This window comes from Podarcis muralis, chromosome 17 (genome assembly GCF_964188315.1).
Source record: "Podarcis muralis chromosome 17, rPodMur119.hap1.1, whole genome shotgun sequence".
Lineage (NCBI taxonomy): Eukaryota > Metazoa > Chordata > Lepidosauria > Squamata > Lacertidae > Podarcis > Podarcis muralis.
The window spans coordinates 27,428,045-27,455,558 of record NC_135671.1 but is presented as its reverse complement, the minus strand read 5'-3'; the positions used below and the strand labels follow the sequence as shown (position 1 = coordinate 27,455,558).

The 27,514-nt window shown below is 41.7% G+C and overlaps 1 protein-coding gene across 5 annotated transcripts in view; it reads left to right on the top strand.

The window, feature by feature from the left end:
• SLC24A2 (solute carrier family 24 member 2) overlaps nucleotides 1-27,514 on the top strand; it is an 88,736-nt gene that overhangs the window by 45,318 nt on the left and 15,904 nt on the right. For 2 of the 5 annotated variants that reach the window (XM_077921003.1, XM_077921004.1), the window contains exons 3-7: nucleotides 7,736-7,765; nucleotides 9,927-10,035; nucleotides 20,711-20,761; nucleotides 25,252-25,347; nucleotides 27,010-27,098. In XM_077921003.1, the coding sequence (XP_077777129.1) occupies nucleotides 7,736-7,765; nucleotides 9,927-10,035; nucleotides 20,711-20,761; nucleotides 25,252-25,347; nucleotides 27,010-27,098 (375 nt within the window). The remainder of the gene's footprint in view (nucleotides 1-7,735; nucleotides 7,766-9,926; nucleotides 10,036-20,710; nucleotides 20,762-25,251; nucleotides 25,348-27,009; nucleotides 27,099-27,514) is intronic. The other 3 variants (XM_077921005.1, XM_028712195.2, XM_028712198.2) reach the window with 3 other exon arrangements.

Here is a 27,514-nt window from a genome sequence, read left to right as displayed (position 1 = left end):
TAATTTAAAAAAATCCTTCCAATAGCACCTTAGAGACAAACTAAGTTAGTTATTGGTATGAGCTTTCAACTTGATGTTGTAAAGGTAAAGCTAAAGGTACCCCTGACCATTAGGTCCAACTTCTGCCAGTTTCAGAAATTGTGGGTTACTTGCACCCACAGACTCTGGTACCCAAAACCTGTAACAATAGATACATCAGCTTTGTTGTTGTTGTTGTTTAGCCATGTCCGACTCTTTGTGATCCCATGGACCAGAGCATGCCAGGCACTCCTGTCTCCCACTGCCTCCTGCAGTTTGGTCAAACTCGTGTTGGTAGCTTCGAGAACACTGTCCAACCATCTCGTCCTCTGTCATCCCCTTCTCCTTGTGCCCTCCATCTTTCCCAACATCAGGGTCTTTTCCAGGGAGTCTTCTCTTCTCATGAGGTGGCCAAAGTATTGGAGCCTCAGCTTCAGGATCTGTCCTTCCAGTGAGCACTCAGGGCTGATTTCCTTCAGAATGGATGCGTTTGATCTTCTTGCAGTCCATGGGACTCTCAAGAGTCTCCTCCAGCACCAGAATTCAAAAGCATCAATTCTTCGGCCATCAGCCTTCTTTATGGTCCAGCTTATGTATCCTTAAATGTAATTTTGGGTGCATGGTGTACACAAGCATATTTGATTTGATTTCAAGCAAGTATACTTAAAATCACAGCAAATATTTCATATGGAGTGATACTTGTGGGGAATCATTTATTCATAGCAATTCTTTGAAGCAGGCATCTCAACAACTTTTCCAGTGGAAGAATCTCACAGCATGAAATGATAGCAATGCTGTAAAAACTAGCAGGACATTTTTATTTTATTTTATAAAGAAAATGAGGACTTCTATTGTTGTTGGGTTTTTAAAATATGTATATATATATTGACATGGATCACAGCCATTTTTATTATTATTTAGTGGCTTCAACTCTTAATTTTGTCATATTTGGAATAGTAGGAGTGATTTCATCCCAGCCTGGGCTGAACAAAGAGAGAAGTTTGGTGCTAAATAGGTTTTTTGGACTCATACCAAAATGCAATGTGCTTTATTTGGCTACCTTAATAGGTTATAATAAGGTTTAAGGATTGTTACTCCCACAAGCCCTTTTGAGCTTATAATATATTTGCTCTTAGAGACTTTAGTCCTTATCTACCAAACACTTGTTCAGATAAGTCAACCTCCTCTATATTTTTTGTCAACTTAGGAGAAACTTTGCTTAGAAGGTTTGCAAAATTGCACGAAATCATATTCCATCTTGTAAGAACAGCTTTAGAATCATAGAATCATAGAGTTGGAATAGACCACAAGGGCCATCGAGTCCAACCCCCTGCCAAGCAGGAAACACCATCAGAGCACTCCTGACATATGGTTGTCAAGCCTCTGCTTAAAGACCTCCAAAGAAGGAGACTCCACCACACTCCTTGGCAGCAAATTCCACTGTTGAACAGCTCTTACTGTCAGGAAGTTCTTCCTAATGTTTAGGTGGAATCTTCTTTCTTGTAGTTTGGATCCATTGCTCCGTGTCCGCTTCTCTGGAGCAGCAGAAAACAGCCTTTCTCCCTCCTCCATATGACATCCCTTTATATATTTGAACATGGCTATCATATCACCCCTTAACCTCCTCTTCTCCAGGCTAAACATGCCCAGCTCCCTTAGCCGTTCCTCATAAGGCATTGTTTCCAGGCCTTTGACCATTTTGGTTGCCCTCCTCTGGACACGTTCCAGCTTGTCAGTGTCCTTCTTGAACTGTGGTGCCCAGAACTGGACACAGTACTCCAGGTGAGGTCTGACCAGATCAGAATACAGTGGCACTATTACTTCCCTTGATCTAGACGCTATACTCCTATTGATGCAGCCCAGAATTACATTGCCTTTTTTAGCTGCCAAATCCTGATTCAGAGAAGTGTAGGAATCAGATCTGGGTGGGAGACCTCGAAGACCTGAGGTGGGATACCATCCAGGACAAGCAACCAGCCACTTAAAACAACGTTGGCTAGAATTAAAAGAGTCCATACTCAAGGCTGAACATAGTTGGCATCTCATCCTAGTAAAGGTGCATTATATGAACTGATCTTCAGCATCATTATGTTGGCAGCGTTATAATATGGAGACTCTCTAATATGTATGTGGTGGGGTTGTAAAGTTTTTCTGGTAAAGTTTTTGGGGAGATTTCAGAAATTGTTCCGCACATAATCCCACTAATGTATCTTTAGCACATCTCTCATTATATGACAGCAAAGCAATATTGATTATACACGATGACTCATTGATACTTCTCCTGGCAGCAGTAATATTGGAAGTGGTAAGATACAGTGGTACCTCGGGTTACATACGCTTCAGGTTACAGACTCCGCTAACCCAGAAATAGTGCTTCAGGTTAAGAACTTTGCTTCAGAATGAGAACAGAAATCGTGCTCCGGCGGCGTGGCGGCAGCGGGAGGCCCCATTAGCTAAAGTGGTGCTTCAGGTTAAGAACAGTTTCAGGTTCGGTACGGACCTCCAGAATGAATTAAGCACTTAACCCGAGGTACCACTGTACTAGAAGCTGAACACTAGATCTCCATTAGAGGGGTGAATATAATAGAATCTAGAATTTTTGTCTGAAAAGGTTACCTACCTCAGCAGAAGGTTGAGGGGCTTGGTCAAACAATGCAACTTTCCGAAGACGCCATGTCTGTCAAATGTTACTAAAGGATCTGACCCCCCAAGACCACCAACAGATCTCTTTCTGAGGAGATAATTTACCTTGGACATTTCGGTAGCAAAATTAAACACCAAAAAAGACTGGGCTTATAATATACATTCCTTTGAAACTTGTATGAGGAAAATGATTTGGGAAACTTGTTTGTATTTTGGAATGTTAATTGTGCTGTTTGAAACCAAATAAAAATGCATCCATATATTTGTTCAGCTAGTCAGAATAGGCAGTAAGCTTTGTACCACGTTGTTGCATCATCTCCATCCTGTATGAGGCAGGGAGAGAGAGAAGTTTGCCCTCCACAACAGGTCAGGTCACCATGTTCCATTTAACTTAGAACAGCTTGATACCAGACATGAAGGTTGAGAGACCGTTTTCTTTTTGTGTTTGGAATGTCACAGTCATACAGGTAAAGTGCCAGGAATAATTAGAAGAGACAATGCTTCAGTCCCCAGTAGGTGCTGAACGCTTTATCTATAATGAAGAACTTGCCGTTCCGATTTTGTGCTGTTTTGTTCTGATTAACTAGCAAGCGAGTTGCCCTTATAGTGCATTCTCATGGTAGCGGAAATGCTGTCTTTCTGAATAATCGTCACAAGGACGTAATATGAGTTAGTACTGTGTTAGACAGTACTAAAGATCGTGTTCAACAAGTCAGGTTGCATCCTTGCTGCATAATTTGTTTGACTTCTATATTGATTGTCTCGTCTCTGTTTGGGGGCAGTTCTTACGTGTCCAACATCTCAGTCCCAAATCTGTTTACTTGGAGCTATTTGTCCTATTGATTCTCAGTAAATCTGTTTAGGAACTCGAGAGACCCTGCAGCTACAATCCTACACATACACACAACTTATATTTAATGATTTTATGCTTTGCTGTTGTTCGCCACACTGGAAATACTTTGTAATACTGTGCCAGGAACTCTTTTTTGAAAAGAAATGTGTGTGTGTTTTGGAGGGAATCATAGCACTATGGCAATAGTTCTGCCAGCACAAGCTTTTCAGCTTGCCAGGTAGAACAGTCCCCCTTTCCTCCACATGCTGTTCTCAGTGATCTCCTGATGCCCCCCCCCCCAGCCAGTTTTGCAGGGGTGTGGGGTGGGAAGAAGAGTGCAGAAAGCCCCATTGCACTAACAGACATCCCGCTCTTGGTCTCTTATGATAATAATAATAATAATAATAATAATAATAATAATAATAATAATAATAGCACAGCTCTGTTCGCCACTGCCGTCTCGTACCAAATCCAAATACTGTATAGGTCTGAAAAGTATTACTTACAGAGAACATCACTCCTCCTTCACTGAGCACAGGTGTCAATCATCATGTAGTCAAAATGGCACCACCCGCACATAAGAGGAAGGTGTTAGGAGGCTCAGAATAATAATGATAATAATAATAATAATAATAATAATAATAATAATAATAATAATAATAATATTGTTATTTATACCCCGCCCTCCCCAGCCAAGGCCGGGCTCAGGGCAGCTAACAAGCAATAATAAAAACAAGTTGAATGAATGCAACTTAAAAACAAGATTAAAATACAACATTAAAATATTGAAACATTAAAATATTAAAATGCAGCCTCATCACAGGAGGAGAAAGGAAAAAGGAAAAAGAAAGAGGGGGAGGGAATCAAATTAGTTCCAAGCCAAAGGCCAGGTGGAACAACTCTGTCTTACAGGCCCTGCGGAAAGAAATCAGATCCTGCAGGGCCCTGGTCTCATGAGGCAGAGCGTTCCACCAGGCTGAAGACAGTGTTGAAAAGGCCCTGGCTCTGGTTGAGGCTAATCTAACTTCCTTAGGGCCTGGGACCACTAGGGTGTTGCTATTTATGGACCTTGAGGCTCTCCGTGGGGCATACCGGGAGAGGCGGCCCTGTAGGTTCAAGGGTCCTAGGCTGTGAAGGGCTTTAAAGGTCAAAACCAGCACCTTAAATCTGACCCTGTACTCCACCGGGAGCCAGTGCAGCTGGAAAAGCACTGGGTGAATATGTTCCCATGGCAGAAGAAGAACCCCAAGATTTGCAGTAAGGCAAAAAAATAAATCTTTAGGAACACCTTCCCCCAAAAGAGCTCATTGAGGACTCAGTGGGCACAGAAATCTGCCTGGAAGGAAAAATGGAAAACCAGGAATCAAACAACATGGAAAATAGCATTGCTGAGAGGAACAGGGACATCTTGGGCAGATTCCATTGGCTTCCCCCGTTTTCAGATTTCAGGGGGTGGGAGATGATCCTTACGTAAGACAAAACAGCTCCATCCGCACACAAGAGAGCAGGTACTGTGAGGTTTGGGTGAACCCAGAGATCTGCAGAAGTTCAAGGAATCTTGGGGGGTGGGGTGGATATCTAATGGGGAGGAACCCGAAACAATCCATTGAGGACTGAGCAGGGTCAGCAGCCCTGAAGTGCTGAATGACTTGGAAATGCAAACAGAGCAGGGAATGGAATGGAATGGAATGGGATGGGCTGACTGGTGAGGAGAGTTGTGATGGGGCAGGAGAGGCTAGCTGAAAGAACAAGGAGGAAGACCAGAGAAAGTGGAAGGTAGGCACTCATACTAGTGATGTATGGAAGTGAGAGCTGGACCATAAAGAAGGCTGATCGCCAAAGAATTGATGCTTTTGAATTCTGGTGCTGGAGGAGACTCTTGAGAGTCCCATGGACTGCAAGAAGATTAAACCTCTCCATTCTGAAGGAAATCAGCCCTGAGTGCTCACTGGAAGGACAGATCCTGAAGCTGAGGCTCCAATATTTTGGCCACCTCATGAGAAGAGAAGACTCCCTGGAAAAGACCCTGAGGTTGGGAAAGATGGAGGGCACAAGGAGAAGGGGACGACAAAGGACGAGATGGTTGGACAGTGTTCTTGAAGCTACCAGCATGAGTTTGACCAAACTGCGGGAGGCAGTGGAAGACAGGAGTGCCTGGCGTGCTCTGGTCCATGGGGTCACAAAGAGTCGGACACGACTAAATGACTAAACAACAACAACAATAGTTGGGCAGTGGGTTGAAGTCATCAACGCTTGATTGGAGCCCAGGAAGCTGTAGAACAAAAGTACCAGGTACAGTAGCGATTCGGCAGGATGGTAAATTGTATCTTCAGATAAGCTTGTGAAGGAAATTACCTGTGCTTCTACAACAGAAGAACCCTTTTCCATTTTGACCCCAGTTGACTTTTCCTTGGCGTAATAAGTTAAAAAAGGAGGAAATGGAAGTTTTCTCATCTAGTCTACCACATCGTCTACCACAATTCACATGTAGCTTCTATGGGGCTATCTAAACATCCTGCTATCTAGTTTAGATAGTCCTGCTATCTAAACATCTCAACTCTTCATCTACAGCAGGCATGGCCAAACTTGGGCCTCCAGCAGTTTTGGGACTACAACTCCATCATCCCTAGCTAACAGGACCAGGGGTCAGGGATGATGGGAATTGTAGTCCCAAAACAGTTGGAGAGCCACGTTTGGCCATGCCTGATCTAGAGTTTCTGCAGATTTAAGTTGGAACTCTGTTGTGCCCTCTACTGCTGAACTATGGAACCTCCCATAATTGATTTCTTTTTAGCCCACATCCCAACAATTCCCTAAATATCATACAGAGTTCATTCTTCATAAATACTGGATCAAAGTGAATATAAGAAAGTTCAGCTTTATCTTCTGCCAGTGGTTCTCCTTCTGAGGTCAACTACAAACGAGCTCTATCTATTGACCTGAGATGGAAATTCTGTTTTATAAAGTGTGGGTTCTCTTACTTTATATCATGTGTATTATTGCATAGTATGTTCAGTGTACAGCATACTCTGCAATGTTTTGCATCACTAAAACTTACAAATTGGGCTTCATTCCCTAATAGCTTGTGGCTTGAAATACCAGCAATGTGCTTATTAAAGTATCTTTGAAGTTTGGGCATCTCTGGAGCAGGGCCAGCCATGGATGTTTTGCCAGCAGAGGCAAGACAGAAATTGCTGCCTGGTCTCCCCCTCCCCCTCTGTGCAGCCAACGTGCATTAGATGTCAATCAGGCAAAGGCCTGGTTAAAGAGGAACTCTTTTTATTTATTATTATTTATTATAAAAGGTAAAGGGACCCCTGACCATTAGGTCCAGTCGTGGCCGACTCTGGGGTTGCAGCGCTCATCTCGCTTTATTGGCCGAGGGAGCCGGCATACAGCTTCCGGGTCATGTGGCCAGAATGACTAAGCCGCTTCTGGCGAACCAGAGCAGCGCACGGAAACGCCATTTACCTTCCCGCCGGAGCGGTATCTATTTATCTACTTGTACTTTGATGTGCTTTTGAACTGCTAGGTTGGCAGGAGCAGGGACCGAGCAACAGGAGCTCACCCCATCGCGGGGATTCAAACCGCCGACCTTCTGATCGGCAAGTCCTAGGCTCTGTGGTTTAACCCACAGCACCGCCCGCGTCCTATTATTTATTTATTATACTTATTATTTATTATACTTCTCCTGTAAAGGCCAAGCTAGATGTGAGGAGACATGGAGTTAATTGTGTGCATACAGTTATGTGCACTTAAATAAATTTGTAAATAGCATCCATGGGAAGCCTCCAAGTTGTTGGGGATTGGGATGTGGGACTGCTTTTCCACTGTCCAAACCATTACTTCTCTGAAGAGATTTACATTTTAATGGAAGTCCTCATTGGTCCTAAATATCAATTACAGGTATAGTAGGTATGTAGTCTCTGTTTCGAAATGTCAAGGCAATCATCCTTATTTCTTCAAGCCGTTCTTCTTACAGCAAGATTACTCTGAGGTCCTTTATTTACATATTTATTTACATAGATGAATGATTCGGATGCATATGTCTAGAATAAATGTCTAAGAGTTGCATGACACTGAGATGTGACTGAGAATGTATGTTAGCATTTCTAGGGAGAGAGAGAAATTCTTGTGCTGTCTTGACACTTTGTTTAACACTTTCTTTTGAAAACATTAGCATGCTTTGTCATCCATTTTACTCTTTTGTTTTGTCTTTTTCCCCCCTTTCCACTCATGCAGTCAAATGCCGGGGATGACCAGACACTAACGGTAGGCAGTAGCAAGTGTCTTTGTATATCTAGTCATTTTGATTCTAAAATGCATAGTCAGTTTTTTTTATTATATATGTGAAGATGTAATTGTAAAACTTAGAATTCTAGTGCTAAAACTATTTATGGGATTTTACTTTTGCATTTTATTGGAAGATGGATGCATATAGAGAGGGATTGCATCCAACTAAGCTTTATTCAAGTTTTATTCACAGTTGGCCTGTTGAAATGAATGATTCTTAGTTAGGTATGCTCTTTAATTTCAATAGGTCTACTGTCAAGTATGACTTAGGACTGGATACAAGTCAGAGTCTGCCATTTTTCCTTGGCCTTAATCACCAAGCCACATACAGTCATACCACGGGTTACAGACGCTTCAGGTTGCGTTTTCTTGGGTTACGGACCACCGAAATCCAGCAGTACCGAAATGGGTTACTTTCGGGTTTCGGCAGTCGTGCATGTGCAGAAGGACTAAATCGCACTTTGTGCATGCGCAGAAGTGCTGAAACGCAACCCGAATGTGCACAGACGCACCGCTGCGGGTTGCGAACGTGCATCCCGCACAGATCATGTTCGCAACCCGAGCGACCACTGTATTGTAGTTGCTTGCCCCTCTCCTTGCAGTTTTGCAGCCCACAAGAAACCAAGGTGTAGAAGCTGTCTGGCCCAGTTTAGGTGAAGAACTTCACTTTCATTGGCTAACTGGCAGCCAAGGACACATTTCCCTTTCCTTTGATAGCTAACTCTCTTTAAATGCCTGTTCATTCATTCGTTTCACCTCAGTGGATACGGTTTTGTGAATGTGTTTGCCCAGGTCATGCTTAGCTCCTCTCCCAGCGCTCATGTGCCTAACCAAACCCCCCTGGTTATAAAAGAATTGCCCTGCAGGTTATTTTTTTCTTTTCTTTTTCACCAACTGCTCGTATATCTTACAGTCATCCGTATTTCCAGAGTTATAATTCCACCTACAATACTGCAGTGAGTCAGAAGAATGAATTGCATATGAATATGGAAATCATGTTAAGAACTTCATTGCTTTTCCATAGGTCTGGTTCACATGTCACTTAAAAAGCAGGGGTCGGCAAAGTTTTTGTGGCTTGGGCCGGAGTGCGCATGCATGCGCAAATGCTATTTCCGGCGCTCCTTCCGATGCGGAGGAGGCTTGCGCAGCTTCCCATTGGCTGCAGGAGCTGCAGACGACGAGGGTCCACGGGCCTTATGTAGCCAACCCCTGCTTTAAAGCACGGTTGAAATAAAACTACCACACTATTCAAAAGTTCCAGTTTTCCTCCTTTTGCTGCACCAAAAAGGAATCAAACCACACTGGTCATAGCACAACATGCAAACCCTTCAAGTATCCCATTTTTCCAGGGGCAATCTCAGAATTTCAGAAGCCGTCCCAGTTTCTGATTTGATCTTGAATGTCCCAGTTGTCCTTTTTTTACTCCCCTCCACAAATGCCCACTCCTGCCACAAACCAGTAAGGGGGAAGAGTTACCTTGGTAGATGTCTGGTCTTGTTTTTAGACCAATTTGGAGCCTTCATTTTGCTCAATATCTCTGTTGTGGGCTGGAAGAGGCCCCTTCTTCAATGGCCACAACTAACTTGTCATTTGCTCTTAAGGTACTGGTGTTTATGAGGTTTATATAATGTGACCCAGGGACTGAAAACCTAGCTTTATGTGAAGTATTTAAGACTGTATTCTCTTATTATTTTTTTTTAAAAAATGATATTTACTAAGTTTTCCATTGTAACCATCCAATAAACACCACATTAAAACATTCCAAATTATAATACAATTAAAAAAGCCGAGCAGCTATGCCAAATTATATATCTTTGGGTGACTTCCCATGCTCTGAAGTTCGGGGAGTGATGATCTAATTTTGCACTTCATTCCTTAATTAGTCCAAATAGTCCTGATAAACATTTCCGATATTGATTCTTCGTTTATTTTTAACAGCCTCTGAATTCGTTTAGCAAGCGGGTTAGTCCTGACTGTACGACCTTATTGTGTTATCTAATTATTTTCCTAAAATATGTAAAAAATAACAATACCTGCTTTTATATACATAGTAGGGAGGAGTCACAGCGTTGTAGTACATGAAGTAAATTTACTTTCCGAACAGGATTTAAATAGTTTTTCCCCCTCTTTCTCCCTTTAGACTAAGCCCCGTCTCCAGCGTGGTGGGAGCTCTGCATCTCTGCACAACAGTCTAATGAGGAACAGCATTTTCCAGCTTATGATTCACACTCTTGATCCACTTGCTGAAGGTATCGCTTCAACGTGTTTTTTTTCTCTGTTGCTTTTCTTTCCCTCTTGTTAATTTTATTTAAAATTGCCTTCTGCAGCTAATGATTCTTTTCTCCTGTTCTCTTCGGGCACAGTTGACAAAATGGGTGCTTTCTTTTCATCTCAGTAGGGCTTCCACACGTGCAAAAACCTCCCATTCACAAACATTGGTTTAAAATCAGCCTTCTAAACAAGGCCCTGCTGAAACAATTCCTCTTCCTTCAGATAAAATAGACAAATGTAGACACAGCCCTGTTTGTGTGTTTTGTATGTATGCAGCTGTGTGTGTGTGTGTGTGTGTGTGTGTGTGTGTGTGTTCTTAAGTCTTGGCTTTAGCTTTTCATACAGATTATGTCTTCTGAAATAACGCTTGCATTTGCAAGGCTCGAATTTCTCCAAAAATAAGTAATCGTACGTTAGCAAACTATGAGAATATTCTCATAATTTGCTTACTCAAGTGATTGCAAAATTTAAATTGCTCTGTATCAGAAGCGCAAGGAATTTGGGTTTCACTTGAAAACTATTTAATTACTTTTTTAAAAAAGTGAATACTCCACATCTCTTTGAAACGAAGATCTTGGGTTTTTTTGTCATTTTTAACCAAATGATGTACCGTTCACCAGTCTTAAAGGAAAAGCTGCTACTCTTTCATTCCTTACGTTCTAAGCATTACCAAGTCTCCGCTCAGATAAGTACATGTGCTTGAAAATGTTGTCAGAAGCGATTGGGACTCTCTTGACTGTATAAAGCTTTGCAACTGCCACTGAAAGCTTTGCAGCTGCTCAGTTGAAATTAGCTTTGCCAGTAATAATCTGTCTGGACTGTGAAGGTTAGCTTTTAAAAATTAAATAAGATTCATATCTTCTGTCATCTTACTAAAAGAAGCAAACAAACCCCAAGACACCCAACCAAATTGTATAATTTGTCTCCTTTTATATTTCTTTGTTTTCTCCTTCAAAGCATAGCTCTGCATCTGTCTTGCATCATCTGCCCTAAGCAGCTGCTGTGTAGCCTTTCAGAACCATTTTTTAAAAACATAACACAGTGTTGAAGGAGGTTTGCCGTATTTTTTGCTCTATAAGACTCGCTTTTTCCCTCCTAAGAAGTAAGGGGAAATGTGTGTGCGTCTTATGGAGCGAATGCAGGCTGCACAGCTATCACAGAAGCCAGAACAGCAAGAGGGATTGCTGCTTTCACTGCACAGCGATCCCTCTTGCTGTTCTGGCTTCTGAGATTCAGAATATTTTTTTTCTTGTTTTCCTCCTCCAAAAACTAGGTGCGTCTTGTGGTCTGGTGCGTCTTATAGAGCAAAAAATACGGGTACTTCTCCTCTCCTGTAACAAAAGTATTTAGATGGATATTCCAGAAATCCAGTCTTCTTAAAAGGTTGAGGGGGAAAGCATGGGAGATCAGGCAGGAGGGAGACAAGAGAAGGGGAAAGCTGGATCAGAATTAATATTCAGTCTGCATTATAAGCCAAGAACAGAAATGCGTGTATTCAAAAATTGGGTGATCTTATTCTGATCTTGAAATATTATTTTAGCAAAACTATAAATCCTCCAGGTGATGCGGTCATCTAGTTGTGAGATGATGACGATGACAATTGTGATTAAAGTTACCAAGGTGCTGCATAAAGATTTTATTTTTTAAAAAGTACAGTTCCTTTATACAAGCTTACGGTCTAGTAGATACAATACAAAAGGGGAAAGGGGTTGAGAGTTCAAAGAGTTTTTTAGCAAACTGGTACTGCTAAAAAAAAATTTCCCAAAAAATTTTATTCATTTTGTAACACAAATGAATAACAAAAACAAAAAAGCAAACGATACAAACAAATTGTTATCTTATTTTTTCTAAACATTGTTGGGTGAACTTCTCCAAGTCCCCCCTACCTGATTTTCATTTTAACTCATCTTTAGCAGATTACATATATCATAATTTGTAACCATTTTTTTTATCACACTTGCTTTTACCATAAAAATCTTCATATTTTATCCCTTACAAATAATACTATTTTAAAATAAATTATCTTCTACTTCTAACCCTACAGCCTATATCCACTTCCAAAGCTATTCTAATATTTAAATAGTAACATATTTTTTCAAATACAGTGGTGCCCCGCAAGCCGAATGCCTCGCAAGACGAAAAACTCGCTAGTTTTCCGTTTTTTGAGTCGTTCCGCAAGACGAATTTCCCTATGGGCTTGCTTCACAAGACGAAACGTCTTGCGAGTTTGTTTCCTTTTTCTTAAAGCCGCTAAGCCGTTAATAGCTGCTAAGCCATTAATAGCCGCTAAGCCGCTAATAGCCACTAAGCCATTAATAGCCGCTAAGCCGCTAATAGCCGCTAAGCCGCTAATAGCCGTGCTTCGCAAGACGAAAAACCGCAAGACGAAGAGACTCGCGGAACGGATTAATTTCGTCTTGCGAGGTACCACTGTAGTCTTTAAACTTCTTCCAGTCTTCTTCCACCGTCTCTTCTCTCTGGTCTCAGAGTCTCCCAGTCAGTTCTGCAAGTTCCATATAGTCCAGTGGTCCCGCTAATGTTACACGTGTTGAACCATCAGGTGGGATGGCCACTGAGGGAGATGGTTTGGGGAGAGCCACTGCTTTTTCATCTATTGTACTAATAATAGCATTAACTTAGGACATTTATTAAGGATTAAAGTATTCCTCAGGCCATTAAGTTATCCTGGGTAATTGTTTGTCTTCTGGGAATCTAAAGCATTCATAAAGTGCTTTAGAGTGTTCAAAATGCTTCGCATACATTAAATTGTACCAAAAAGGGAGGCACGATTATCTCCATATTACAGTTACAGAGAGAGGGACTGAGAGATAATGGCTTGCTTAAGAAAATGAGCTTTATTTGTATCTGTCTCACCGTTCACTACTGCATTTACAGGCAGCTGACATCTTATGACTATAAACAAACATAATAAAATTATGACAATAGATAAAAACTACAACAGTAAACCACCAAACATTAAAGCTAGGAATTTCCTGATTTGTAGCTCATTTTCATGCAGCACAAGTCTATGCCTGTTTACGCAAAACTAAGTCCCACAGTGCTCAATGGAACTTACATCCAGAGCAGAAATGACTGGCAGAATCTGAGACCTGGGAGAAGAGCTGGTGGAAGAGGACTGGAAGAAATTTAAAGACTACTTGCAAAAGCATTGTAAACTGTATGAATGTTAGAATGATGCAGGATATAAAGATAATATGGCATTAGTGACATAGCTGAAAGGAATATACAAAAACTGGTTTATAAGAACAAAGGTGAAGTTAGAATAATGTTATGTCAAACTCAAATAACTGATAATAAAGGGAAAAATTGGAGACATAATAGTTGAAATGTATAATACAAAATAAGATTTGAAAGAGGGTGAAGTATTGCTGAATAAGATTTTGTAAAAGGGAACACAGAAAAGGGAGATGTGAGGAAGTCTGGAAGGAGGGTTATGAAAATAATATCTAAGAAATTGGTTTTTTATGTGTGTTTTTTCCCATGTCTTTTTTCTTCTATCTTGTATGGGGGTTTTTTATTGTACTTTTTTCTTTTTTGGCTTTTTTGATTGATTGTGATGGTGTTTTTTCTTTTTGGTTGTGAATGTGAAGTTTGTTTTATTGTCTAAAACTTTAATAAATATCTTTTTTTTTTAAAAAAAAGGAACTTACATCCAGGAAAAGCGTGTAATAAAAAATTGTGTCCTTAGCTATCTTGCCATATCAGGACATCACTTGATTCTTAAGTCCTTTTAATCCACTGGCATTATTTAAACTTTGCAAGAAATTTGCAGGATAAGTTATCGCATCTTGAAGCATTTTTTTTTTTTTAATTCGTAAAAAGAACCATATAAATATGTGATTATTTAAGTGTACTTTCACCCCATTCCGTCTTAATCCCCAAACTTACAAATGTGTACAGGTAACTTTAATCTTAAACTTATTTTACTTATGCAGTTGCGATTTTGTGCGGGTGAGCAGAGGAAACCCAGTCTCCATTTATTTGTTTCCCCACAGGCAACTGCACCAAGCTCCTATTGCAGCACCCCAGGTGTCAGGCTTTGGCAGGTGTCTTAGAGAGCCAGTGTGGTGTAGTGGTTAAGAGCGGTGGACTCGTAATCTGGTGAACCAGGTTCGCTTCCCTGTTCCTCCACATACAGCTGCTGGGTGACCTTGGGCTAGTCACACTTCTCTGGAGTCTCTCAGCCTCACTCACCTCACAGAGTGTTTGTTGTGGGGGAGGAAGGGAAAGGAGATTGTTAGCCACTTTGAGACTCCTTAGGGTAGTGATAAAGCGGGGTATCAAATCCAAACTCCTCCTCTTCTTCTTCTTCTTCTTCTTCTTCGAGCCCACTGGCCTCTGTCCCCAAGCTGGGCAGGTGCTTACTAGGCTTTGGGAAGGAGGAGGGAGGACTCAGGGACTCTGCCAGAGTCCTCACACCTGCTTCCCAAAGCCAGGCAAGCACTTACTGAATTTTGGGAAGGCGGCAGGAGGGCTTCGGGACCTTGTCAGAGTGGAGTGTTTTTTCAACTTTCAAATTCCAAAAATGTGGGGTGCTAAAAAGTTGCAACATTGCCACTTCCAGGGAGGAAAGGTGGCGGACTAGTCATGGACTGCTGACACTCCTGTCGGCAGAGATAATTATGTTGTGATTGAGATAACCAAGGTATGAAGCTTCGTTACCAAAATTCCCTTTTAAGATAAGGGAGTTCAGCAATGAGCATCACATGCTCAGAAGAAGATGTTCATCACGCCAGAGACAGAAGCTTTCGGGAGTGGAGGATCATCTAGAGAGAGGAACAGTCATTGGGTCCATGCATCGCATAATAGCCCTTAAATTAGGCCACTGGGTCAGCGATACCTCCTTCTTTTCACTATTACTAAGATTGGAAGTTAATATGAGTTTGATTTTCTGTCTGCCAGTTAATTAGCACCCAGAAAGGAAGCAGGCTGCGGGGGGTGGGGCGGCGGCGGTGGCAAAAAAAGCACTAATAAACAAGCTAGAAAATAAATCAAAAATCTTAATTACTATCAACTTCGATAGAATACAACTTATAAGAGAGACCTGAATCTGCTTTCAATCTTCACTTTGTATTGCCTGTAAATCTCCATCTTGTATGTGCTGTGTTGGCTGCGGAAACGAATCTGAAAAGGAATGCTTAAGAAGACACAAGTTCCTGGAAAAGGAGACTGCCAAGAGGGAGATTAATAGGACCCAGTATGGCAAGGGCAATGTTGAATAAACCAATAGTTTATATCATACAATGGCTGCTGGACGAACAGCTGAGAGTTAAGAGCTGAGATGTGTAGAACGTTAAGAGAGATTGGATGAGAGATGCTTCAGACTAAGAATGCACAAGACCTGTGGGAAAAGATGTGCTTCTATATCTGCCTGAACATGTGCAAACTTCTAGTGAATATTGTTAATAATCAGCAATAATAAATGTATGGCAAGAATATTATGGCAAGAATATAATCCTAAACAGGATACTTTAAAAAGCTGCACAATCCAAAATGCATTTCGTTTTTTAAAGAAATCGATATGCCACTGCTTTTTCACCTATTATGCTAATAATAGCATTAACTTAGGGCACTTATTAAGGATTTAAAGTATTCCCCAGACCATTATCCTGGGTAATTGTTTGTCTTCTGAGAATCTGCAGCATCCATAAAGGTTGGTTTGTTTTCCAACTGCTCGTGCCTCATACCTCTGTAACTTGGCTAGAAACTGGGAAGGAGTGGCTGAATGACTCGTGGTTAAGCAAGCCTGGTGGGTTTGGACATAACGCCAAACCATAGTTGAAAGAAACCACAGGCTAAACAAACCATAGCTTACTTACTCAGGGGCTGATTCTGCATAATGCATTTGCAGAAATTCTGAGGTATCAGAATTTGAAACAAAAGTGATTAATAATCCTAGACTAGTGAATCTGTTTAGGCTTAGATTGGAGACACAGATAACACACCTTTCAGATCCCTAGCTGTGCCAATATGTTGTGCACTTATGGCCTTGATTTCTTCTTTCCTACTCTTGCGTTTGCTAGCGTGTTCCTTCCTTCCTTTCTATTAATATCTTTTCTGTCAATGGGAAAATCTGATTACAAAATACTGGGCATCTGATATTTTGCTTAGTTGTTCATTTTCATTCTTTGATTTGAGGCATGTGGTGCAATGACCCCTCTCCCTTCCGTCCTTTCAAAAACCACTTCAGATCGCAATATGTAATCCTTTGCATTTCTCCCCCACCCCCAGTTAATTTATGATACTTATTTCATTTCTCCTAGTCTCTTTCTTTTAATAAATTCCTTCCCTGAACACCTCCTCTTCTTTCCTCCTCCTTGATTATTATATCCATCTGAGATTGTCCTGGTACCTTCCTCAAACTTCCACTTGGCAGGCGCTATTATTTTCCTTAAATGAGCAACGTTAAGGATAAACTCTCTTTCCAGGATCCCAAAGAATGTCAGCTTAAGATAATGATTGTGGCTGCACCTGAAACCGCTGCTGCTCCCATTCAGGAGGAAGTGGGAAGAGTTGTTATGTCAGGGGTCGGCAACCTAAGGCCCGTGGGCCACAAGTGGCCTACGGGGGTTGTTTTACCAGCCCATGAGCCATCCACCGGTGCAGCACAGTGCAGGGACTCGCTTTCGCAGTGCCCAAAATGGCGTCTGCGCAGATGCGCTGGGACCACATAACACCGGTCCTGAGAGATCTGCATTGGCTCCCAGTACGTTTCCGAGCACAATTCAAAGTGTTGGTGCTGACCTTTAGAGCCCTAAACGGTCTTGGTCCTGTATACCTGAAGTAGCGTCTCCAGCCCCATCGTTCAGCTCGGACACTGAGGTCCAGCTCCGAGGGCCTTCTGGCGGTTCCCTCATTGTGAGAAGTGAGGTTACAGGGCACCAGGGAGAGGGCCTTCTCGGTAGTGGCGCCCGCCCTGTGGAACGCCCTCCCTTCAGATGTGAAGGAAATAAGCAGCTATCTTCTTCTCTTTAAAAGACATCTGAAGGCAGCCCTGTTTAGGGAAGTTTTTAATATTTAATGCTGTATTGTTTTTAACACTTGATTGGAAGCCACCCAGAGTGGCTGGGGAAACTCAGCGAGATGGGCGGGGTATAAATAAATTATTATTATTATTATTATTATTATTATTATTATTATTATTATGCAGATGCCGGAAATCACGGGCACGCTCGCTCATGTGCGCCTGTGATCTGGCCCATGGAGAGGGCTCCGCAGCAGTGAACCGGCCCAGGCAAAGTAAGCCTTGCCCAACCCCTGTGTTATGTAGTCCTTCATACAGCTTTTAGACCAGGGGTCGGCAAGGTTTACCTCGCCTGTGCCGGTTCACTCCAGCGGAGATCCCTCCGTGGGCCGGATCGTGCATGTTTCGGCATCTGAGAATCCACAGACGTGATTTCTGGCACCGTGGAAGCGAGTCCCTGCACCATGCTGCACCAGTTTAGCGCAGCACGCAAATACTCGCCAAGTGGGTGGCTCGGTTTGGGGGCAGTTTGTGGGCCAGTTAAACGACCCCTGCGGGCCACTTGTGGCCCATGGGCCTTAGTTTGCCTACCCCTGTTTTAGACAGAGCCATGTGTTATGAATGCTCCTCCTTTCAACCCCACTCTGAATGCCAAAAGTATGTCAGAATGCAATTGTGCTTAGAAATTCATGATATATTTGAAAGACAATTGTAATCAATTGACATCGCTTGTAGGGTTACAAGAAGTTTTGTAAGGAGAACTATATAAATAATTGTGAAAGAAGACAAAGAAGGAGTTTATTTAGGATTTGGATTTCATAGCAATAATTATAATAATAAAATGCAAAATTAGAAAGGAACCATCAGTTGAGGTTGATGGAAGTCCTAGGCTGTGATAACCAAAGTTTGTTACTGTTGTTTAAAATGGGATGTTATGTTTGGAAAACATGTGTAAAAACCAATAAAAATTATATTAAAAGAAAACAAAACAGAATGCAATTGTTCTTGCATGCATTATGAATGCCAGTAGAAAAATGAGCCATTTATTTGTTCTTGTAATAATAATAATAATAATTTATCATTTCTACCCCGCCCATCTGGCTGGGTTTCCTGAGCCACTCTGGGCGGCTTTCAACAGAACATTAAAAACAGAATAAAAACTTCAAACATAAAAAACTTCCTTAAACAGTGTTGCCTTCAGATGTCTTCTAAAAGTCAGATAGTTGTTTATCTGTTTGACATCTGATGGGAGGGCGGGCACCACCACCGAGAAGGCCCTCTGCCTGGTTCCCTGTAAATTCGCTTCTTGCAGGGAACTGCCAGAAGACCCTCAGAGCTGGACCTCAGTGTCCAGGCTGAACGATGAGTTGGAGACAAATACACCAGTCCTCCTAAGATGATGAATTGTGTAAGATGGTTGGGAATGTAATTGATATTGCCTGTGTCAATCACTTATGACAAGAGAATCACCCAACCTCCCCCTTCACCATGACCACCAAATGTTAAGAGCTGATTTTTTTAATTTTTCAAAAATCTAAAATATAGAATTTTCTTTGTCAACTTTTAAAAACTTAAAGGACCTGACCTGAATGCAAGACTGCCTCTTTCTTCTCAAGTACCCTTTTAATTATGTTTTTGCTCTGTCCCTTTCCTACTGTAAATATCATGGGTTGGGGAGTTATGTGAAAATGGTTTTCTCATTAAGGAAGCCTTCTGAAGCAAGTCCTGTTTAACCGTTGTCGTGGCACTGATACTTATTCATGCCTTCCTGGCAGATAGCGCCACGAGGTGTGTTTAGGGCATTCAGGAATCTTAGGCAAGTCAACCGAAAAATCACATTTCCCTAAAAACTCAACCACTTCCTGGTTTTTTACTTTTTGAAGTAAATGCCACGTAACTGTAAGTTCTGAACAGTGGCATAGCAAGCAAGAGGCTGTCATTTCTTAAATTGACTATACATTTTAGCCAGTACAGGGATGCACAGGTAAGATACATTTCATACTTATCAGGAAACAAAACCCTCTACTTATTAGCAATTAAGATTGGAAAATCGTCACTGTTATCTTAGATCTAAATGTAAGAGAGAGATCAAGTGTTATGGAAACGTGCCTGAACCCAGACCGTTTTTAGAAGAGAACATGCAATCGAAAGAGTTTACTAAAGAGCGAAATAATGGACCGTTGCTGCTAAGTTGCTGCTTCTAAGTGCTTCCATTAAAGCAGGGAGAATAACATCTGAAATTCTATTATTAGGTCTCTGCAAAGCTTCAGTTTTGGTAGTCGGTGATAAATGCTCAGAAATGGAATTACCGAAGGAGGACTAGAACATAATGATGGGGGGGAATCACAGTGCTTCTAAAGAATTTGCCTTAATTTGTCATTATTTTGCGCCCCTACTTATCTCATGAATAATTTTGAAAGTCATTTTGAACAATTAACTCACCCCCAAGTATTAAAATGAGCTGATATTTCCAGTTCAGAGTGGAACTTTCCCTTTGAACTTGGAGAGTTCCAACACTGTTTCCACAGTTGATTTGCATCTTATATAATCTTAGCTTTACTGCATTGGTGCTACAAGATAATTCCACTTTGCAGAAGGCTTTTCCTTCTGTTTGACGAAGGGGTGAAGAAGCTCCCTGACTCAGATGTTTTCTTTGAAATCACAGCGCGGCTGTAATGTACATTTCTGAAGCATCCCTCTTTTATTTAAGTTTTCAGTTTTACAATTACATCGTTTTCCATTCTTATACAGCAGCTCTTTTTGACTTCCCACCCAGTCTGCATGAAAAACAAAATGAAGTATATTTAGAGTATATCACATAAAAAGCCACAACCTAAATTAAATGATTAAAAGCCTTACATGGCTCAAGAGCTCAGTACCTCTCCCCATAGGAACCCACCTAAACTCTGTACTTGACATCCAAAGCCCTTCTCTATGTCCCCCCCCCCAAGAGGTTTGGAGGGTTAAAACACGAGGACGGGCCTTTTCTGTGGTGGCTCCCAGTCTGTGTAATGCTTTCCCCATCATTACTTATCTTTAGGCTCCAGGCAAAGACATTCCTCTTTATCCAGGCCATTAAATATCTATGGCCTGTTAATTTGGGAGGGTGGGCTGTTCTTACAATTATTTTATTATTATGCTGTGTATTATCATGTTTGTTTATTATTATGCTGTGTAAATTATGTTCTTAATTTTGTACACCTCCCTGGCATTTTTGGATAAAAGGTGGTATAAAATTTAAAATAAATTAATAAAAAAAACTCCAATTGTATCCCAATAAACATTAAATAGGCTTTCACCGGAACGTGTTCTTAGGCATCTTGCAGACTATTGATGCTAAATAAATATTAAATCGTAGCATAAAATTGTAGTTTACAAAAGAAGATTCCCAGAAGGTGAAACTTCAAACGTAACCCTAGAAGAGAAAATGTAATTTCCAGTGACACCCCAAAACGTACTGCGTTTTGTGCTCCAACCAACCTATCCAAGATGCTTACATTAACTACAGAAGCAATTTTCATAAATACTTCTCATTTTGACAAGCTGTGCTTCCCTACTCTGCAGAAAGATTATTGCTGTGAATTTTATTGAGAATGTGTGAAAGCATGTTGATTACTTTGAATGTCTGCTGCTTCCTTATCTCTGTGTCTTTTACTATGATGTTGTAGAGCTTGGATCATATGGAAAGCTAAAATATTATGACACAATGACTGAAGAAGGTAAGAAATATTTTGGAATTTTTGTCTCAGCATTTTTTTATACTCTTTTTTTCAAAAAAAAAAAAACTACTGTGATTACTTTTCTTCTTCTTCTTCTTGGGTTTTTTTTTCAGTTCCTCTTTGCATGATTTCACTGACATAGCGTGATGTGCTGCCATACTTCTTAACATTTTTATCAACTCGCATTTGCTGTTTCTTTTTTTATTGCCATACAGCAAATCAGTTTTGCTTTGACATAGCACACACTTTCAAAACTTTGTTCTTCATGCAAACCTGATCATGTCCACAGCAAGGCCTACTGAGTTCAGTGGGACCCACTCCCATCTAAGTGTGTAAAAAGACTGCTGTCTAAATGTGCCTAGATTTATTAACGCAAGACCCAGTGAAACTTATTAATCATACTTCTCATTTCGGATATAGCAAGGCTAGGAGATGACCTTTCGATCTTGCAAACACCTATGTGCAAATTGTTCAGAGCTTCATCAAAATATTTGGTTAATTGATGTGAGTGTTTTCATCGAGGTTAGGTGATGTTGTGCAATCCACATTAACAACTGAGATATAGTTTACACCTGTGCAGCCATTTTAAAAATGTAAGCTATTCCAATTAGCAGTTTGCTCAATCTTGTCAGCACACGCAGTCCTTATCCAAAGTTTTCGATGGATGAATGAGAGATGGGTGATGCTACTATCGTCTCCTCCCCATGGCTGAACCAAAGGTGGAACTGCACTGAGAGTTTTTGCAATCGTAATGCAGGGAGAGGGCAATTGCAAGGAAGAATCCATGGAAGGATGTGAGGCACTTTGCTCTTCCCTCTCTCACTAATTTGGTGCTGAATGGATCTCGAACCTGAAGTAAGATTGGCGTTTTGCCACAAACTATGTCCGTTGTTGGACGCGGGTGGCGCTGTGGGTTAAACCACAGAGCCTAGGACTTGCTGATCAGAAGGCCGGCGGTTCGAATTCCCATGACGGGGTGAGCTCCCGTTGCTCGGTCCCAGCTCCTGCCAACCTAGCAGTTCGAAAGCACATCAAAGTGCAAGTAGATCAATAGGTACCACTCCGGCAGGTAAACGGCGTTTCCGTGCGCTGCTCCGGTTCATCAGAAACGACTTAGTCATGCTGGCCATATGACCCGGAAGCTGTACGCCGGCTCCCTTGGCCAATAAAGCGAGATGAGCACTGCAACCCTAGAGTCGTCCACGACTGGACCTAATGGTCAGAGGTCCCTTTACCTTTTTATGCCCATTATTAGTGGAAGGCTCTGTAGCAAAAATGTTTTGAAAAGTTTTGTGCTTAGCTGCTGTGCCTTGGTAATCTTCCACAAGTATAAAAATAATTCTGTATAAAGCCTTTTAAAGAGCAGTTACAGATCTATACTTGGACATATCCACCTTAAATTAGCTCCATGTCAGACATGAAAGAAGCTCCTTTCCAGCCCTGCAATTCTCAGAAATGCATGACTCTTGCTCTTCTGCATTTGCATGCAGAGAATTGCATTGGCCTTCTTGGCTTTTGTGGGCTCCAAAGTTTTGCCGTGGTGATATTGTTGTTCGGACATTGGTTTGCAGCTCTAAAGGTGTATCGGATGACGGAGGCAAAGACAAATTCTCCTTGTAGCTCGTGATTCCCAAGCTCTTAGGGCTCCTGTAGCACTGGAAAGTGGGGTGTGCGTGGTGCTGTGGGTTAAACCACAGAGACTAGGACTTGCTGATCAGAAGGTCGGCAGTTTGAATCCCCGCGATGGGGTGAGCTCCCGTTGCTTGGTCCCTGCTCCTGCCAACCTAGCAGTTCGAAAACACATCAAAGTGCAAGTAGATTAATAGGTACCGCTCCGGCGGGAAGGTAAACGGCGTTTCCGTGCGCTGCTCTGGTTTCACCAGAAGCGGCTTAGTCATGCTCGCCACATGACCCGGAAGCTGTATGCCGACTCCCTCGGCCAATAAAGCGAGATGAGCGCCGCAACCCCAGTGTCGGCCACGACTGGATCTAATGGTCAGGGGTCCCTTTACCTTTACCTTTAGCACTGGAAAAGTCTGCTGTGTGGATGGGGCTGGCTTTTCAAATGCTTCTGGACTTCAGCTCTCAACAGACCTAGTCAGCATGGCCAGTGGTCAGGGATGGTGGGATTTTAGATTAACAATGCCAGGTTCCCCTCCCTTGCTCTCTTGAGTGTCATGCTAAGCGGCTGAAATGAGCACTTTCCCCATTATGGCCCTGGCAGTCATGGCAACCACTGGCTTTGTTGGGGGGTTGGAACAACTGCCTGTTCATGAGTCCCTCTGGCTGAAAGAGGAACAGGTGTGATCTTGCAATAGGACCCGGCCAATAGGACCAGATTGTAAACAGCCTTTTCTGTTTGTGTGCCTCTTCTGATGACTCCATAATCGATCTGTATCCATTTTTCTACCCATAAGTAGATTTGTACTCTTTACCATGTGAGGTTTTGTACCTATTATTTTAGATTTGCGTTTTCCACTGCATTAGAATGAACTAACTAATGAACAGATGACATCTCATTAATCGGTTCTTCATTTCTCTTTGTAACCACTCTTTATATAGTCTGGCTTTTGTTTCTTGAAGCACCCATTGATCTCACTATTACATTACGTTGTATTAAATGCTCCTGTTTTCAAGCTGTGCCATGTTTGCCAAGTGCATTCTTCTGTGTCAAACCAGTACCAACTTTAAAATACATCCATCGGACACTGCTAACATCAAATAATAAAAATGCTTCAGGATGGATGAATCTTGCCGCTGGAGAGACGAATTTTATTGGTGTCCATCAATTGCCATGTTTATCTTTTATTTGATTACATGATTATATCCAAGCTTTATGCCTTCATAGATAACCTTCTATGTTCCTAGTCCCAGTTTCCGTTGCTTCTCTGCATCCAGCCATCTTCTGCTCTCCAAAAGCCTTTCAGAAAAACACAAAGGTTACATTTTTAGAAATTAATCTGATCTCAGGAAGGTCTTTTTTTTTTTTTAGGGCAAAAACCATTGTTGTCTGCATCTCAGAAACATAATGAAAAGGGAAATAGGAAAATATTTCTCTTCCACCACTTCCCCACAAATATTCGGTATTTCCCGCTGCCTACCATTATATTTGAGCTATATCCTTAAATCACTCCACTACTAATTGAAAAGCAATTGTTAAGATGAATACCGGAAGTCCGTGCTGCGGGCTGATCCCAGTTATAGCTGGAGACACAATCATGTGCTCTCCTCATCCCCCAGGCAAAGGAGTTGAATGCAGTTGTAAAAACAGATTTCTGCTTAGGGTACATACATTCATTTTTTTACTTTCACCTCTTCTATGTAGGCTTTTCATGGTTTAGCAAATATGCCAAGCTTTTTTGTCCAAAGACAACAACAGAGCAAAACAATATCCATCATGGGAAGTATCCTGGTTTGTGCAAAAGACAGGTTCTTATTTTCAGATAAAATGGGAAACTGGTTTGCTGCAAACTCTGGGTTGTTTTACAACATTAAATTTGAATCAGACACTGGTCCATGGTGTTCTCTCAGCCAGTTCCTGCTCATTATCAAAATTCATTATCAGAACGGAGAAAATATATTGTAGGATAATTACAAATGTCATGCAGTTAGGTCTCCGAGTTGCATAAAGGTCTTATTGGGTTAAAGTATTTTATTGATTAATTGATAAGTAAATAGCGTATGATTTGTTGGCTGCATTTTATTGTTTGTGTTTTAGTGTTTCATATGTGTCTTAAAACTGTTGTATACCACCTTGAGATTCTCAGAGGAAGGCAAAAGAAACATTTTAATTAATTTCCCCCCCCCCCCTTGCATGAGTGAATCTCCAATTCCTCTCCGCCCCCTTGCGGTATAACCCCCCTATCTGTTCCAGAGGGTTGGGGGATCCTCTGGAAAAGATTTTGGGGTCGGCGGGTGGGCTATAGGGGGAGGAGAGGAGCAGGAAGTCTCATTGCTCATGCAGAAGTTAGTTGTGCAGTCAGACAGATATCATTGGTATTCACCCCTATATTTACTAGGTGGGCTCTAGCATGACATTTGATTTTGCCACAATTAATGCATTCGTCTCTGGGCTGCCACAGGCCTCTTAGGCTGCAATCCATTTAATTTAGTGAGATCTAGTGTAAGCTTGCATAGGACTGAGCTGTTAGTCGTCTCTTCTGGAATTTGTCTCCTAGGAATGGGGGGAAAGGCAAAGCATAGCAGTCATCCTATTAATAAAAGTTGGTGTTAATTCTGACAGGTTTCGTCATTCAGCGTTAATTGAAACCAAATCCATGTGCCCCCTTGGTCCAAGGTGCTGTCTCTCAGCCTTGCAGTAGCTTCTGATGATACAAATACACACACAATACTAAGCCACCGTTTTGCAGCTATTCAAGTTGGAAGATATAAGTTCAGCTTGCTGTTTCACAGTGCAAGAAGCTGAGGCAGTAACAGGAATCCGCCACCTCCGATAGCTATGCTTTAACAAATGTGTTTCTTTCTTTCAGGAAAATTCAAAGAAAGGGCATCTATTCTTCATAAGATGGCCAAAAAGTGTCAGGTGGAGGACGGTGAAAAACGGAATGGAAGTGCTAATCATGCCGGTAGGCAAAACATAATAATATTTAATTATTTCGTTTGCGGATATGTGAATAGATAGATAGATAATTTATTACGGTCAAAGACCAGCTCACATAACATAACACAATAAAAACAGCATTCATAAAGATAAAATATACAATCGGAGCAGATTGCAGCGTTAGCTCATGAGTTAAAATTGAGATATATACATACACCCGTACAACTGAGATTTGGGCTAGCATAAACAAAATTGACCCTTAGGCGCCCCAAAGGGTAACTTAAGCATTTCCCTAGTAAGCTATTTTATTCTAGAGGATGATCTGTGCCTACAAATCTGGGCGCAGAATCTGGCTACCAGCCAGGTTGTCTTATGATCTTTGCCTAAGAGGAGAGAATTAAATATGTGAATAGAAATGCTATACTTTACTCAAGAAAATACCGCATTTTTAAAAAATTGAGGTAATACCTATGTATTTATAGTATAATTGCAAAATAGAAGGTACTTTTTTTGTTGCAAAGAAACCTGCAGCTGTTCTGCACAAGGTGGATGGGTCTGGCATTCTCATCTGTCTTCCAGTGCAGATATTCTTCCCTGTGTGAAGCCCTTGGCTTCTTGGTATATGTGGTGCAACTGCGTTTGCCAAGTTGAAAGCAGAAGTGAAGAACAAGCTTTCCTTCTGCAACGTCTTTTTTTCCATGCTTGATTTTATTTAAGCTTAGATCAGCAGTGGGGAACAGCAGCCCACCGGCCTAATTAGGCCCAGCAAGCCATTTCCCAAACCAGACCCACCTGCCCACATGATGTGTGATGCAGTGACAGTGAACCCCTTTGAAGGTATCACCTGACATCATACTAGAATCAGCTGATTGACAGCTGGGCAGTCCCACTCAGCCAGTTTCCCTCCCCTGGCTTAGATAATCCTCTGTGATCACACAGGCTAATGATGGTCAACAAGTTGGCTCATTTGCAACCCACCAGCTGATACACGTGTGGGTCCCTCAATTAAGGGATAGCCCCGCATCCCTCATCCACATTCTTCTAGAGACTGGCTAGGAGTCAGAGAATATATGTACTGCAGAATAAGCAGTGTTTTTTATGCCTTCCTCCTTCACCTTTTCATGAGTCTTTAAATTGTGATGTGTGTGAATAGCCCAGGTTTATCCTTGCACCAGTCAGGTCTAGCGGAACAGGAACTAGGAGAATCCCAAAGCACTACAAATTCTTCCACTCTTGCAACATAAATGCTTATGTATGGGCAAAGAGGAGCAAATCACAGAGCTTCTCTCTGCCAGTTTCATCTCCTGAGCAGTTCCACCTGCGGTCCTGGGAGTTGGCTGTGTCTGTAAGAGGCAGATGCACGACAAGAGACTAATTCGCTCTGGATGAGCAGCTGTGTAAACAAGGAGGTGATTAATTAATAGACTTGATATTGGAGCAAAGAAGGTAAAGATTACAAAGATATTATATTAAACTCTGTTAGCATTCAGTTTGACTCTCCTTTGAATGCCACTGGCTTCAGTAGGTTTAAGCTAGACTATTTTTGTCTCAAACTAACTCTTATATCAGCTAATTAAATACCGGTGCTTAACTCTTCAATGAGTTTACAGATTAACGGTTGAAAAGTAACTGATATGTTCTCAGTTTTGCTTACGTTTTGTTTTTTAATTTCTGGAATATGCTTCAGGTGCCCCAAACGCTGCAAAAGTCGAAGTTGAAGTGACACCACCAAATGACGGAGCTATGCAAAACGGAACGGCTGTTGGAGCAGTAGAGGTTGCTATCTTATTCCTTCCCCTTCTCCCCCCTGTCTCCTCCATCCCTATTTATGAGTTTGTGATGCACAGGAAGTACCATAAAAGGGCAAAGAGATTCATAAAATTATGGAAGACTGGAGAGAGAGAGGGGGAGAGAGAAAGAGAAAGAGAAAGAGAGAGAGACTCTTCTTCTTCTTCTTTTCTTCTTCTTCCGCCTCCTCTTCTCCCTCCTCACAAGAATTCAGTCTTCCACAGGTATAGCTAGTTATCATACGGTGTTTGTGAATTGCATGGACACAAGCTGTAGTGTTGGCCACTTGGTTTGATCACTTGGCCATTAGCTTTATGCCCTCCTCACACACCCCTTAGAAACATCCAGCTGGTCACTGTTGCAAACAGAATTATGGGTGTAGGCCAGGAATGGGGAGGTTGTGG